This window comes from Carcharodon carcharias, chromosome 21 (genome assembly GCF_017639515.1).
Source record: "Carcharodon carcharias isolate sCarCar2 chromosome 21, sCarCar2.pri, whole genome shotgun sequence".
Classification (NCBI taxonomy): domain Eukaryota; kingdom Metazoa; phylum Chordata; class Chondrichthyes; order Lamniformes; family Lamnidae; genus Carcharodon; species Carcharodon carcharias.
Genome location: NC_054487.1, coordinates 26,814,108 through 26,830,124, shown reverse-complemented (window position 1 = coordinate 26,830,124; position 16,017 = coordinate 26,814,108). Strand labels below are relative to the sequence as shown.

The following is a 16,017-nucleotide window of genomic DNA, read 5'->3' as shown; positions in this document are numbered from 1 at the left end:
AGATACCCAGGGCTCAAAATGGCAGAGTCCTTAGAGGAGTATAAAAAGTGCAGAGGGGAACTTATAAAGGAAATTAGGAAAGCTAGGAGAGTGCATGAGAAAGCATTGGTTGGTAGAATAGAGGAAAACCCAAAGAGGTTTTTTAAATATATAAAGAGCAAGAGAATAACTAGGAAAGAGTAGGGCCAATTAATGATCATAGAGGTAATGTGTGTGTGGACCCAGAAGACATGGGTGCAGATCTCAATGAATATTTTGCTTCAATCTTCACAATGGAAAAGGATGATGCAGGTATATACATCAGGGTGGAGGACTGTGAAATATTAGAGGAAATTAATATAGAGAGAGGGGAGATACTAGTGGGTTTCGCGATCTTAAAAGTGAATAAATCCACAGGCTTGGATGAGATGTATCCCAGGGTGTTGAGGGAGGCAAGGGAAGAGATATCTGGGGCCCTGGCAGTAATTTTCAAATCCTCACTGGCCACAGGTGAGGTGCCAGAGGACTGGAGGAATGCAAACATTGTCTCATTATTAAAAAAGGGAGGAAGGGATAAACTAGGAAATTACAGGCCAGTCAGTGTAACCTCAGTGGTGGGGAAGTTACTAGAAAGAATTCTGGACATGGAGAGACATGGATTAATCAGGGATAGTCAACATGGATTTGTTAAGGGAGGGTCATGTTTAACAAATTTAATTGAATTTTTTAAAGAGGTAACCAGGAACGTTGATTAGGGTAATGCATTTGATGTGACCTACATGGACTTTAGTGAGGCTTTTGATAAGGTCCCTCATGGCAGACTGGTCAAGAAAGTAAGAGCCCATGGGATCCAAGGCAAGGTGGCACATTGGATCCAAAGTTGGCTGACAGGCAGGAAGCAAAGGGTGATGGTAAAGTGATATTTCTGTGACTGGAAGTCTGGTTCCAGTGGGGTTCTGCAGGGCTCGGTGCTGGGGCCCTTGCCGTTTGTGGTGTACATAAGTGATTTGGACTTAAGTATAGGTGGTATGATCAAGAAGTTCGCGGATGACATGAAAATTGCTAGGGTGGTAAATAGTGAGGAGGATAACCATAAACTGCAGGAGGATATCAATGGACTGGTCAGGTGGGAAGAGCAGTGGCAAATGGAATTCAACCGAAAAATGTGAGGTAATGCACTTGGGGATGGCTAACAAGGCAAGGCACTATGAATGGTAGGACCCTGGAAAGTACTGAAGATCAGAGGAGCCTTGGTGTGCAAATCCATAGGTCCCTGAAGGTAGCAAGGCAGGTGGATAAGGTGGTTAAGAAGACATATGGGATACTTGCCTTTATTAGCTGAGGCATAGAATACAAGAGCAGGGAGATTATGCTTGAATTGTATAAAATGCTGGTTAGGTCACAACTGGAGTACTGCGTGCAGTTCTGGTTGCCACATTATAGGAAGGATGTGATTACAGAGGGTGCAGAGGAGATTTACCAGGATGCTGCCTGGGCTGGTGGGTCTGAGGAAATATTGTATAGGCTGGGGTTGTTTTCCTTGGAGCAACAAAGATTGAGAGAGGTCCTGATAGAGGTGTATAAGATTACAAGGGGCATAGATAGGGTAGATAGGAAGGCACTTTTTTCCATTAGCAGAAGGGTCAATAACCATGGGGCATAGATTTAAGATAAGAGATAGTAGGCTAAGAGAAGAGTTGAGGAGAAAATATTTTCACCCTGAGGGTGGTGGGAGACTGGAACTCACTGCCTGAAAGGGTGGTTGAGTCAGAAATTCTCGTAACATTTAAGAAGTATTTATAAATTCACTTGCATTTCCATAGCCTCCAAGGCTATGGGCCAAGTTCTGGGAAATGGGATTGTATAGTCAGATCTTTGTTGACCGGCATGGACACGATGGGCCAAGTACCTCCTTCTGTGCTGTAGACATCTATGAGTCTACGAGACCTCTCCATTTCCCCCATATATCCTCCATAACCACTCAAAGACAAATAATCTTTTAATAACCTCTTAGCCTATCAATCAAACTATGTACACAACCCATTGTTGAGCTAATTGGTTCTTTGCCTTTGAAACTCAGCCAAGTGTTCATAATGGGCTCACCTGTCAAAACAAAACATTAAAGCTCCAGATAATGGAGCTTATTGAAACTGAAAGAACAGATGGCTCAGGTTTCTCTAAGCTACACCAGATGGCCCATCATTCAAAAAATTCCAGTAGCAAGTGGCTACTTTTTTCCCCCTATGGCATTGCAGACATTTAAATCGCTACAGATCATGACGCTAAAGTTCCCATACACTGTTTTGCACTGGAAAAAAGTATTCTAATGTATCTCAGCACTTAAATAATGCTGGGCAATGTAATAGATACCTTTCCTTTTCAGCTCAAAGTCCTATGATTAATCGCCACAGTAAAAACTCATCTTACTTATAATATAGCATCTAATAATGATATTTGAGGTTGTCAAAAGATTTACCACTTATTTGTCAGAATGTTTCTGACTCCTCAGCAGACTTCCCCCAAGGTTCCCAAACTCCTAAACTCTCTTACCTTTCTTAGCTGCTTTCCAAAGGCTTCCAAAACCTGCCCAACCTGACAAAAGTACTGTGGGACATGAAGTACAAATTTCCCCTAGGCTTGTCAATGATGACCCCAACGAAACAGGTCATGCGTGCAGGGTCACAACCTGAACTTAACCCAAACATGTTCTTGTCTGTGAGAAGTTTGTGTGGGACTCTTTTAGAGGGGAAATCCATACCCCAGCCCCACAGACCTCAGTTTTTACCTTCAAATTTCTGCATCCATTCCTGACCTTTTTGGGACACGAAAATCCAGCCCTGGATATTTTATTTTCTGACCTAAGTTTAAGCACTTAACTATTAACATGAGTTTACTATAAGCAGTGAAAGAAAAGAATTGGCATATGATTCTAATGGCTAATCTAACAATGGCAATTCCTGCAATACTTTAGAAAAAAAGGTAAATGTAACTGTTCCTGCAAATATTAAAAGAGGATTTTTTAAAATTCTTTTAAGTGAAAAAGAAGCATATTGTCATCCCCATCTCATCTCCCATTATCTAAAAGGTATACAGTGATTAACTACAGGAATAACATGTTGATAAATCATAAGGAAAAATCATTACCAGATAACTTTATGGTGCTGGCTGCGCCCCTTTAAGTTGAGCATTGGCCTGTGGATAAATTCCCTTCTCAGTGGCATTCTATAAATACTTCCTTGTCTGTGCTGTGCCTGAGAATGCTAGTTTTAACATTACCCACGCCCCAGCCCCAAACTATTTATGTTTTAACTTCATTATTGAAGTTAACAGCTTCTGAAATTATGTGCTTGATACATAGCTGGAGTGGGATGAGACAGGAGTCATAAGCACAAAATGATACCTATGAAATTGAAGCTATCATGAATATTTGATTTTAAAGGATATGTAAGTTCACCTTGTTAAAACCATAACATTCTACATTGTTAACAAAAAGAGTGATTGTTTTAAATCACAAAGCACATCGTGTACTAATATGTGGGAAGAATTCTCAAGCTTCCTCAGCTTTTATTTTCAAATCAGGATACAAAAGATGAACAGTAAAAGCCTCCTACATAGTTTAATATACACCAAGAGTACTTCTAAAAAGCTACATCATAACTACCAAAAACAAATCATTTTCTTAAGATGCATTGTTTGAGTTGTTGCAAAATTATAAGTTGCTGCAAAATTTCCCCAGCAAGAGTGTAATCCATGTGTTGTGAGTTTTCAATCTCAGCAACAAAGCTGTAGACACTAAATGGAGACAAGGCATTTCCATACAGGGAGAAAAACAGGGAAGGGATCACTGCCTCCTAAAGGCAGACTCTATGTGTTACGGAAAGAGGCCTGGAACCAAATCACCTGCCTCCTGATCATGTAACCCAAAAAAATGGAGGGGAGAAAGTAGATTCTTATCATCAGACATTGTGTTTCTGGTATAATATGAAAATGTGCTTTGGACCAGCACAAGAACTGCTAATGGTGTAGAACTATGTTGTGGTGCTGACTTGAGTCGAATATGAGAATATTTGCCATATAAATTCTTGAATATAAGACCAACTTCTAACCTGCCTTTCACCCCCCCCCCCCCACCCCCCACCCCCACCCCCACTTCCCACCTGCACCATGTAGGGTTACTTTAGTGATCCCTGGAATGTTTTTGACTTCCTCATCGTAATTGGCAGCATTATAGACGTCATTCTGAGTGAGATCAATGTGAGTATACATGACACTCTTCCAGATCGCACCTGTCTATTTTTTCTTTGTTTCTTAACCAACTTCACTTTGTCAGAAATTTAATTCTTTTAGTCTCACTAACCACAAGTACTACAATGGAACTGGTAAGACTTCACAGAATTAGGAAAGCAACACAGGTCAAATCGGCTGTCACATGTGGAAATATTGTGATTTTTTTCTTTGACAAAATGGCTTAACATGTTCCAACTGGTAGTTTGAAGTCCTGGATATGTAGGTGACAAAGGGTTTCAGGGTGAACTCTTCAGAGATAGTCATGTCCATAAGAGGAAATACTGTGCACATGTAACCTCTTTCTCTTATTTTCTCTTCTCTTCCCTTTTTTTCTTTTTTATTGTTTCCTTGTCTTTTTCCCCTTTTTTCCACATGCAGCACTATTTTTGTGATGCATGGAATATATTTGATGCCTTAATTGTTGTGGGTAGCGTTGTTGATATAGCTATCACAGAGGTGAACGTAAGTAACCATCTCGATGAACATGCCTGCTCCACTCCTGTTTGTTATTCTTCTGTTCAATTACAATTTTATGTTCGTAATGTCATCCTTTTTTCTGTCCCCCAAGCCTGGCATGACTTAAATTGTATAGCAGGTTCAGAGTGCAGCATAGTCCCTACAGTGATTTTAGTTTTGAATTACTCTGACTTCTGGATTAGAAAATGAATGCCAAAATTTACCTAATATGACATGGATAGCAAAGCCATAAGTTTTTTTAAAATCAAACATTATTTTTTGGCAAGCCGGCTTCAAAAAGTTTATTAAGTATCCACCTGTCAATAGGATAGCACATATAAAAAGGAAAAGAGACCATTTATATGGAACAAGATAGCTTGTTCAATTGCTGGTCTTGCCTGTATTTTTGTGGAAAGGGACTAAGTGAAGGAAAGACATCTCACCACAGCAAGGGAAGAAAATTGCACGGGGCTTTATGGGCAACTGTTGCATATCTCCTAATGCCATAGTAGAGATCTAAGAATAGGTTGCCCATCCCTAAAGTGAAGAAGTTGCATTATGCACCAAGTTCCAATTATATACCAAAGAAGAACGTTCCAGAAAAAACGGTTTATTCCTAAAAACCAATCACTTAAAATCAAATAAAAGCAGAATACTGCGGATGCTGGAAATCTGAAATAAAAAACAGGAAGTGTGGAAAAACTCAGCAGGTCCGGCAGCATCTGTGAAAAGAGAAACAGAGCTAACATTTCAAGTCAAACATGATTCTTTTTTCACAGCCAAGTCACTGAAATCAAGTTGTTATTGCAGATACAATTTCCCTGTCATTCAGGCTACCTTTACCTGTTGAGCTTTACTGGGTATTTTATTTTTCCTTGTAATTCATACTTTCCATGTTAAATCTTCTCCATCACCCTTGAGTTCCGACTTCCTCACTACCCCCATAAGACACATTTGAGACAAATTCCAACACTCTGCAGAAAGTGCTGGTGGATTAACTTTTCTCACCTGATGAATTGAATTATTTGCCCATTGTAGAACTCAACCCATATCTTTTCCATGGTAGGTTCTATACTGGGTGGGCAAACAACTATGCCAAATTACCCCACAAACGGTAAAGTGTAAAATTACCCCAGTATATATTAGATATGAGTTATAATTTTTTAACTATTTGACATTAGTGATTGGATTACCAAGTGTGCCATGCCTTGAAAACTTGTCAGGTGACTTTAAAAAAACCACTGATCCCTCTATGGATATTTAAATTGGACTAGTTACATAAGTACTGTGGCTACAAGAGCAGGTCAGAGGCTAGGAACTCTGTGGTGAGTAATTCACCTCCTGACTCCTCAAAACCTGTCCACCATCTACAAGGCATACTCTCCACTTTCCTGGATGGGTGCAACTCCAACAACACTCAAGAAGCTTGACACTATCCAGGACAAAGCTTGATTGGCACCATACACCACCAATGTACAAATGCAGCAGTGTGTGCCATCTACAAGATGTACTGCAGCAGCTAACCAAGGATCCTTCAACAGTACTTTCCAAACCCATGGCCCCTACTACCGAGAAGGTCAAGGCCAGCAGACACATGGGAACATGTGTCTCCCCAAGCCACACAGCATCCTGACTTGGTGTTATATTGCCATTCCTTCACTGTCACTCGATCAAAACCTTGGAACTCCCTTCCTAACAGCACTGTGAGCATACCTATGCCACATGAACTGCAGCAGTTTAAGAAGGCAGCGAGCCAGCACCTTCTCAAGGGCAATTAGGAACGGGCAATAAACGTTGGCCTAGCCAGCAGTACCCTCATCCTGTGAACGAATAAAATAAAAAAGCATAATTAACAAACATAATTGTGTAGGCCTAAGTCTCACTCATATTGGTTTAAAAATGGGATTTTCTTTTAGTGCCTCACTCTTAAAGGTATACACAACTCAAGTTGTTTAAATAGGTTTGTGACCTGCCTCTCTGTTCTTGATCATAAATCTCACTTCTAATATCTCCCCAAAGTTGGCAACTCTGATTACATTGGAACACTTTTATAATTAAATCCTATTTGATGAAGATTAACTAGAAACAAATAAGGAACAGTTTTAGTCTAATTAACTGGAACTTCAGTGTAATTAAAACTTTAAAAAACCTGTCATAAGTTTGTGTGCACTTGAATATCTGCTATACAGTCTATAACTGAACTTTGCGTTACCTCTCTGTCACTAAGCATGATTGGATTTTCTTAACATGAGTAACCACAATGCACTTATTTGTCAAAGGTCTTTGACCAAGGTACTTGTATCTACTCTTTCAACAATGATGTCTATGAAACTAGAGCAATAGTGTGCAGCTGCTTCTAGCAGAAGTCCATTATTTGTGTACATACAATCGTTTGGTACTGATTAAAGAAAGATGTTGCACTATCGATTTAAGGCAGGTTAAATTTTTGAAGCAACCTACCACCATGTCAGCCATATCAGTAACTGCAACATGAAGCATCCGTGGCTGCTATTAAATCTGTTAGTTTTGTTTGGAATTAAATATAATCAAAAACTTAATTGACAATAACTACAGGTTATTTTGAAACTTGGCATCCTGGCTTTGGCAGAAATTATAGTGCTTCAATTCATAACATTGTTACACACTGGACTGGTGCTAAATGATGTGCCACAATGTCTTATATGATTAGGTATGAAATACACCACAGTTCAAAAAGTGGCTAACCTTGTGTTACAAAATTTGGACCTTTTGCAGATATTCTCTCATGTCTAGCATCATCTGTCTCTCCAATATTTAAATCTCATGTTTGTTGGAATAATTCATTTATATTTACTGCTCAATATCTAATTATCAAAACCCACCCTGTAAAGCGATGTTTGGCCATTTTCATTTATCAGCATTGCTTCACCTAATTAAAGGGCTGAGGCATTTATTCCAATCAATGGTATGATGTAAATTGTAAATCTGAAGCAGTAGTACCCAAATACAGATGTAATGCCTGCTGCCGAGGCCATTCTGTTCTAGATGCATGTTCGCTGACACACCCCAGGGGAGGAAATATATATAATTCTCCATTAACAGGAAGAAAAGCAAAATTAAAGGCCCAGATCTTCTGGTCAGCAGCGATGCCGCACAAATTGCCCCTGCCCACGAAGATCTCTTTGCCCCGACCTTTTTGCACTCTTCCAGCTGGAACTTCCAAACCTGGCAGTAGCACAGGAAGGACGGGCAAAGAGGAGCAGTGCATAAGAATGCCCCTTTTTATGACATTATCTGTCATATTCATGTAAGTTTTTAAAGATCTCAAGTCTTCCAGCTGGTAAGTGAGTGGACGAATGGGTGGATGTGTGACGGGTGAGTGGGCGGGTGGGTGGAGGAGTGGGTGGGTGTGTGTGTGTGAGTGGGTGGATGAGTGAGTAGGTGGGTGAGGGAATGAATGGGTGGGTATGAGAGGATGATGGGTGGGTGAGTGAGTGGGTGGGTGAGTGAGTGGATGGGTGATTGAGTGGGTGACTGGGTATATGGGAGTAAGTATTCGGGTTGGGGGGATAACTGGTTCGGGTCGGGATTAGCCAGGGAAGGTTGTGTCAGGGGCAGGGATTGGATCAGGTCAGGAAGGGTAGTCAGGTCAGATTGGGAGATAGTCGGGTCCGGTCGGTGGTTTAGTTGGGTCAGATCAGGGGTGTTAGTCAGGTTAGGTTAGGTGGATAGTTGGGTTGAGTTGGGGAGGTAGTCAGGTCTGATGTAGGATGTTGGTTACAGGACAGTAGGTCTGAAGAAGTCTTCGTAGCCATACATGTGTTAACTGTAAGTCTTTATTGACTCTATTTACAAATATACAGTAAAGGGTACAAGCTGGGAGTTGTCTCTATGCTTGCTGGTACACACAGCCCTGCCCAAACCTAGACTGACCCTGGGTGCGGGTCATGTGCTCTCTTACATCACTGTGTGGGTGGTACTGTATGTGCCAGAGCCTTATACTACAGGGTCAGGGGGGTAGTTTGGTCCGGTTGATAGTTGGGTCAGTGGAATAAGGTTAATGGGTAGTGGGGTCGGGTTGTGCAGGTAATCAGGTTGAGGATCTCAGGTTGGGGGCAGTGGGTGGTAGTCAGGTAAGGCCATGGGGCCAGCTGGGATGGGACACAGGTTTGTCAGGTCGGGGCTAGTTAAATGGGGCTGGGTTGAGTTGCAGATAGTTGGACTGGGGGGATTCAGATCATGGGGTTAGTCAGCTCAGGCGTGGGATCAGGGATTTGCGTTGGACATGGGTCAGTTGGGTATTTTTGGGTCCGAGGGGTAGTTGGGTCGGTGGTTGGTTGCAGGTTTGGGGTGGTATGTATTGGGGGGTGGTGATAGGTTGAGGCACGCTGTCATTAGAGTCACACCAGGGGTTTCAAAGTGTAACATTTCTGGGGTAGTATCTAGGTAAGTAGCGCATATCTAGGCCAAGACTCCGACATGAGATCAGTGGAAGAAACATTTGCAGAGGGTCCTGGGCAGCATAAATCATCCTTTTGGAAGTTTAAACTCCCTGGGCAATTATAATGCCTGTGTGCCCTTCCAGACTTCTGCAGGAGACGCATATCACAGACTTAAGTCCAGATTTTGCCGCTCTGGATCTCAGAAGATCCAGGCCAATGGGATAAATCTTCCAACAGTGGCGATGCTGCATACATTGGTTCTGTTTGCAGAGATCATTGCACACTTACTTTTTTGGTGGACTTTCAGCTGGATCTTCTAATCCTGCCTGCAACAAGGAAGCTTCAGCACAGCAATCCCGGATAAAACTGGCAAATTGGAGCAGTGCCCCCTTTTTAAGACATCAGCTGCTGTATTCAGGTAAGTTTTTAAAGTTCTCAAGTCTTTTAGTGGGGTTAGTGGGTAAGTAAGTGCTTGAGTGAGTGAGTGGGTGGGTGAGTAAGTGGGTGAGTGAAAGATTGGGTGGCTGAATGGGTGGGTAACTGGGTGGATGGGTGAGTGGGTGGTGAGTTGGCAGCAGTAGTCAGGTTGGTGGGGTAGTTGGGTCAGGTCAGGCTGCAGTCAGGTCGGGTCTGGGGGTAATCAGGTCAGGCTGGGGTGTAGTTGAGTCAGGTTGGGGTGCTGTCTGGTCCCATCAGGATGGCTAATCAGTTCAGGGGGTTGGAATTGTTGGGGTGAGTGGGGGATCGGTTGTGATAGCGGATTGAGTTATGCTGTTAATCACTGGTTACACCAGAGATTAAACAGTATAACACTTCTAGGGTAAGTATCCAAGTAAGTAGCATGCATCTAGCCCAAATCTCTATCCTGATATCAGTGTAAGAGACATTCACGTCATGTCCCAGCCAGTGCATATCAGCCTGTCGAAAGTTTAAACTTGCCGGGCAAATGCAGCACTAGTGCCTATGTCAGGACTTCCTCAGGATTCCGACATGCAAGAGTAACTTAAATTCAGTGCATCACCAGTACTGATACTGGAAGATCTGGCCCAATGACTATCGGCAGTGACTATTCATGCATACTTCACTAGCAACATGTCACAATTAGCAATGAGATAAATAGACCAGCCAATGGTAGAAAAATAATACGATCCTTACTAAAGGGAATAATAGAAGAACATCTGGAACAGAGAAATATCATAATGAATAATAATAATAATGAACGGTCAGCATGGGATTTAAATGGGAAAATCTTGCTTGATCAATCAACCTTTTTGAATTTTTTGAGGACGTAACAGAGAGAGTAGACAAAAGTAATGCAGCAGATATAATTTATCTAGATTTTCAATAGGCCTTTGATAAGGTGCTCCATAATAGACTAATAAATAAGGCCAGAGAACGTGGAGTCAGAAGACAAGTAGCAGAATGGATTACCAGCTGACTTCAAAATCAGAAAGCAGAAAGTGGGAGTAAAGGGTAGTTATTCAGAATGACAGAAGGTGGAAGGTGTTGTTCCAAAACAATCAGTGCTAGGACAATTGTTGTTTACATTTACAGTAACAGTTTGGACTTTGGAATCAAAATCACAATTTCTATATTTGTGGATGACACTAAATTGGGGTATAGACAGTACTGAGGACTGCAACAAATTAGAAGAGGACATTAATAAACTTGCAGAATGGGCATATAATTGGCAAATGAAGTTCAACACAGATAAATACGAGTTAGTATATTTTGATAGGAAGAGTAGAGAGGCTATTTACTACATGAAAAATGCGCTTCTAAGTGTAATAGCAGAACAACATCTTGGAGTACAACTAAATCAATCGCTAAAAGTTGCAGCGCAGGTTAGCAAGGCCACAAAAAAGCAAGCACTGGGCCTTATTTTTAGAGGGATAGAATTGTAAATTAGGGAAGTTTGCTAAACCTGTACTGAACCTTTGTTAAACTACACTTAGGGCAGAATGTTGCGCTCATCGGTCAGGTGTATGCCTGACATAAAATGACACAAGAAGATGTCGGGCGAGCATCCCAACTTCAACGCGCACTCGTACGATATTTCAGTCGGCAATGCGCCCACCGACAATTAACAGGCCTATAAAGGCTATTAAAGTTTTAATTAAATAAACAATTTGGCTCCCCATCCACCTTACAGTTGGCAGGCAGGCAGAAAGGCCAAGCAGCCTTTGGATTTTTTGCGAAACATCATCCACAGGCAGGATGAGGTTTTGATCAGTAACTTAAAAAACAATTTCAAACTAATTTCTAACATGTCCCTGCTCTGTCACATGAGGGAACATGTTATTAACATGTTTTAATTCTGTCTATTTTATTTTTAAATTCTTCAACTCCCTGAGGCAGCTCTGTGCATCCGCACACTTTCATGCTCGCGCTCCTTCCGCCCATACCCCGGCAGCACTGAGTGCTTCAGCATGCGTTTCACACTGGCTGGCCGTTAATTGGCCAACGAGAGTGAAATCTATGTCCAGGCCCGATTGCAGGCAGCGGTTGGCTTCGCAACCACTCCTGTACCCTTCCACCCAACGAGGGAAAAATTCTGCCCTTAGAGTACTGCATGCAGTTCTGGTCAGCATATTATAAAAAGGATATAGTGGCACTGGAGAAGATATATAGAGATCATACCAAAAATGTCTGGATATACATATTAGGAAAGGATTGACATGCTGGGCCTCTTATCCCTTGAAGAAAGACGGCTGAGGGGTGACCTAGTGGAGGTGTTTAAAATTATGGAAGGTTTTGAGAGAGTGGGTTCAGTTAATGTTTCTTCTTGTAGAAAAGGTTATAATTAGAGGCCATCAATATAAGATGGTAACCAAGAAATCCAACAGTGAATTCAGAAGAAACTTCTTCACCCAGAGAACAGTAAGAATGTGGAAGTGAATTGAAGTGAATACAGTAGATGCATTTAAGAGGAAACTAGATAAGCATATGAGCAAGAAGGGAATAGATGGTTATGATTGTAGATTTGGAAGAGAAAAGATAGGAGGAGTTTCAAGTGAAGCATAAACACTAGTGTGGACTGATTGAATCGAATGGCCTGTTTCTGTCCTATGTATCATATGGGCAGCATTTTCGCATCAGCGAGCGGGGAGCAGGGCCTGCTTGCCGACACATAAAATGACCGCACGTCATTTAGATTGTCAGTTCAGTGGGCACGCAGCCAAGTCGGCTGCGTGCCCTCCGAACCGTCAAAGGCCTGTTAAAAACTAATTAACTCAATTTAATGAGCTGCCTCTCCAACCTTAAGATTGGCGGGTAGGCAAAGAGCCCAGGCAGCCTTCGCATTTTTCATGAAACCTCACCCACGGTTCATTCATGAAATGTTTTAAAATCTAATTAAAATTTATACATTTATCCTTTGACATGTCCCAGCTCATGTGATAGTGTCACATGAGGGGACATGTTTTAAAAGTTCAAAAATCCTTTATTTTAAAGTTTCAGATTGAAACAAATCTCCCTGAGGCACCTCCGTGCTTCAGGGAGATCTCTGCGCTCTTCCATGCACATGCGCGAAAGAGTGCAGGAACCACTTAAGGAATTGCCCCCGCCCACATAGGAAGCGCACAGCGCTTCCAGGCGTGCATCACAATGGGAGAGCCTTAATTGGCCCGCCCACGTAAAACAGCTGCGCGGCCCCGATCGGGGGTGCCGATCGGGTTCGTGCCCGCCCCCGCACAAACCACCCCCCCCCAACGAGGGGAATTTTCTGGCCTGTGTAGTCCTATTTAATCAATTGATACGTTTTTTGGGTGTGACTGAATGAGGTGAAGTGTTAGCCAAAATACCAGGAAAGCCTCAATATTCATTTTTACATAAGTAAATGATGTGACGGTGTGTGCTTCCAAGAAGTAATATGCATCAGAGCTCAGATAATAATAATCCATGTGAACCTTACAAACACAGTTTATTTTTTCACCTGAACACCTTGATGCTTCAAACACAAACCATCTGTGTGTTAAATTATATCATTTGCTGACTGCTTTTAATCAATATATCAACTGTTACATCCTAGGGTTCAATTTCCACTGGTAATGCACTGATTGTTGCATTTGCATAAAATTCCTTTGTGTGCTATTTTAAGACAATGGTAGGAGAATTATTTAAATAGGTTAACACCTGAGTAAAATAGCACAAAAAGGCATTTTTAGCAAACATAACTAATGCACTCCCAAAAGAGATTAGCCATGCTGCTACTATTCCCCTTCCCAAAACACACAAGTCATTTGCACAATTTTATGAAATACTACAATAACCTAATGGACTTCTGCTTTTAGCTGCCACATTGTGCATGCAGTCAAAAATTGGTTTTGTCTCATGTGAGTTATACTTGGATGTTTTTCCAGGAAATGAGTTTAAGGGCCTAATCCAATGCCTTGATTTAAAGAAGTGGCTGTCTTTAATTAAAATAATTTATATGCTTATTGATTGTATTTTGGTAATTCATATGCCCATCTACAGTTGCTTATAATTAGTGTTGAGAAATATACATTTTTTGCAGTATAATTAACTTGAAAATCGGAACTGGAATCCTGAGTGTTGGCATATTTATTTTGAATTGTTTATTCTACCAAATAAATGGTTGTGATGTAACTATGGAAATTTCTATATGACTGCTTTGAAGTCAAGTTGTTCAGTTTTACATTAGGCTTCATCTATCCAGACAAGTAATTAAGCTGCCCTTGTTTTTAGCATGATTTTAAATCCACAGGAAATGTATGCTCTATCTGCCTTTGGCTTGACATGACTTGCAAGATTCAGTTATGAATGTGGGACCAATATTTGCTGTTGTGCAACTTAATTGTCAAAGGACAATTCCCTTTCAGGGAATAGAAAACAATTCACATTTACAGATTTTGTATTCATTTGCCAGGTTCAAAGATGTACATAAGAAATAGTATCAACTTCTATATTTTTAAGCCAGGGAGAGCAGGCAAAAATGTTGGATAATGGGAGAACTGATGGGACTGGAAGGAGGATGAAGCAGAAGATAGAGCAGTGGAGTGCTGGACCATGAACTTTGCAAACCAAGTTCACATCTCAATCTTGCCTGATGTTCAATCCTCATAAAATTCTCATAAAATTATGAAATTAGCGAGCTTGGCAAGACAATTTTCTAAGGTCCAAAGCTGCAGAACTCCACCAGTACTTTGTTGCTAAAATTCAAATGAGGTCCAAGTCTGAAAATGTTTCTAGCCTTCCAGCTCTGGCCTCAGGTGGACACCATGGGTGCATCACCAATATCATGCCCATTTTGGATCCAAACCAAAAACTACCTCCCTCTTTCAGTTTTTATCGCTTTAGACCAGACATTCCCAAGAAAAAATCCAATGTTAAAAGAACTGTTCACATAATTCAGTGAAATCACTGTTGTCAAAGAGTTGGCTGATTCTATAAACTATTCCTGTAACATTTTTACAAGAGATGTGCTCCCAAAACCATTATGTATTATTGGCCCAGATTTTGCAGTCAGCAGTGAAACTCTGCAGTCACCACTGATCTCAAAGAAAGCTGCCCACAAAGATCTAGTGGTATCTATGGCACGGTTTTCACCATTCCCAACATTAATTTGAATCTGGCATAAGGTCAAGGGGGAGGCATCTCCAAGCTTCCAGCAACAGTGATGTAATTTAGCAGGGTAAAGTGATGGAAGGGGTTGTCAACAGTGATATCAAATGGCAATTGCTTAGAAATCACCTGCTCACTGACACTCAGTTTGGACTCTGCCAGGATCACTCAGCTCCTGAACTCATTGCAGCCGTGGTTCAAGCATGGACAAAAGAGCTGAACCCCAGAGGTGAGGTGAGAGTGACTCCCTTGACATCAAGCAGCATTTGACAGAGCGTGACATCAAGGAGCCCTAGCAAAACTGGGGTCAATGGGAATCAGAGGGAAAATTCCCCACTGGTTGGAGTTATACCTAGCATAAAGGAAGATGGTTATGGTTGTTGAAGATCAATCATCTCAGTTCCAGGACATTACTGCAAGAGTTGCTCAGGGTTCTGTCCTCGGCCTAACCATCTTTAGCTGCTTCATCAATGACATTCCTTCCATAGTAAGGTCAGAAGTGGGGATGTTCGCTGATGATTGCACAATGTTCAGCACTATTCGCAACTCCCCAGGTACTGAAACAGTCCATCTCCAAACGCAACAAGACCTAGACAATATACAGGCTTGGACTGACAATTGGCATGCAACATTTGTATCACACAAGTACCAAGCAATGACCATCCCCAACAAGAGAGAATCTAATCATCGGCCCTTGACATTCAATGGCATTACTATCATTGAATTCTCCCACTATCAACATCCTGGGGGTTACCATTGACCAGAAACTGAACTGGACTAGCCATATAAATACTATGGCTGCAAGAGCAGGTCAGAGGCTAGGAATCCTGTAGCAACAAACTCACCTCTTGACTCCCTAAAGCCTGTCCACCATCTACAAGGCACAAGTCAGGAGTGTTATGGAATACTCTCCACTTGTCTGGATGAGTGCAGCTCCCACAACACTCAAGAAGCATGACACCATCCAGGACAAAGCAGTCCGCTTGATTGGCACCACATCCACAAACATTCACTCCCTCCACCACTGACACACAGCAGCAGCAGCGTGTACCATCTACAAAACGCACTGCAGGAAATTCCCAAGGCTTCTTAGACAGCACCTTCCAAACCCACAACTGGTATATCTAGGAGGACAAGGGCAGCAGATAGATGGGAGCAACACCACCTGGGAGTTCCCTTCCAAACCACACACCATTCTGATTTGGAAATATATTGCTGTTCCTTCACTGTTGCTGAGTCAAAATCCTGGAACTCCCTCCCTAACAGCACGGTGAGTGTACCCTGCACCACA

The 16,017-nt window shown here is 41.8% G+C and overlaps 1 protein-coding gene across 1 annotated transcript in view; it reads left to right on the top strand.

Moving 5' to 3' along the window:
* cacna1c (calcium channel, voltage-dependent, L type, alpha 1C subunit) overlaps positions 1-16,017 on the top strand; it is a 1,373,114-nt gene that overhangs the window by 1,093,759 nt on the left and 263,338 nt on the right. The window contains exons 30-31 of the mRNA XM_041215565.1: positions 4,150-4,233; positions 4,645-4,728. Of these exons, the coding sequence (XP_041071499.1) occupies positions 4,150-4,233; positions 4,645-4,728 (168 nt within the window). The remainder of the gene's footprint in view (positions 1-4,149; positions 4,234-4,644; positions 4,729-16,017) is intronic.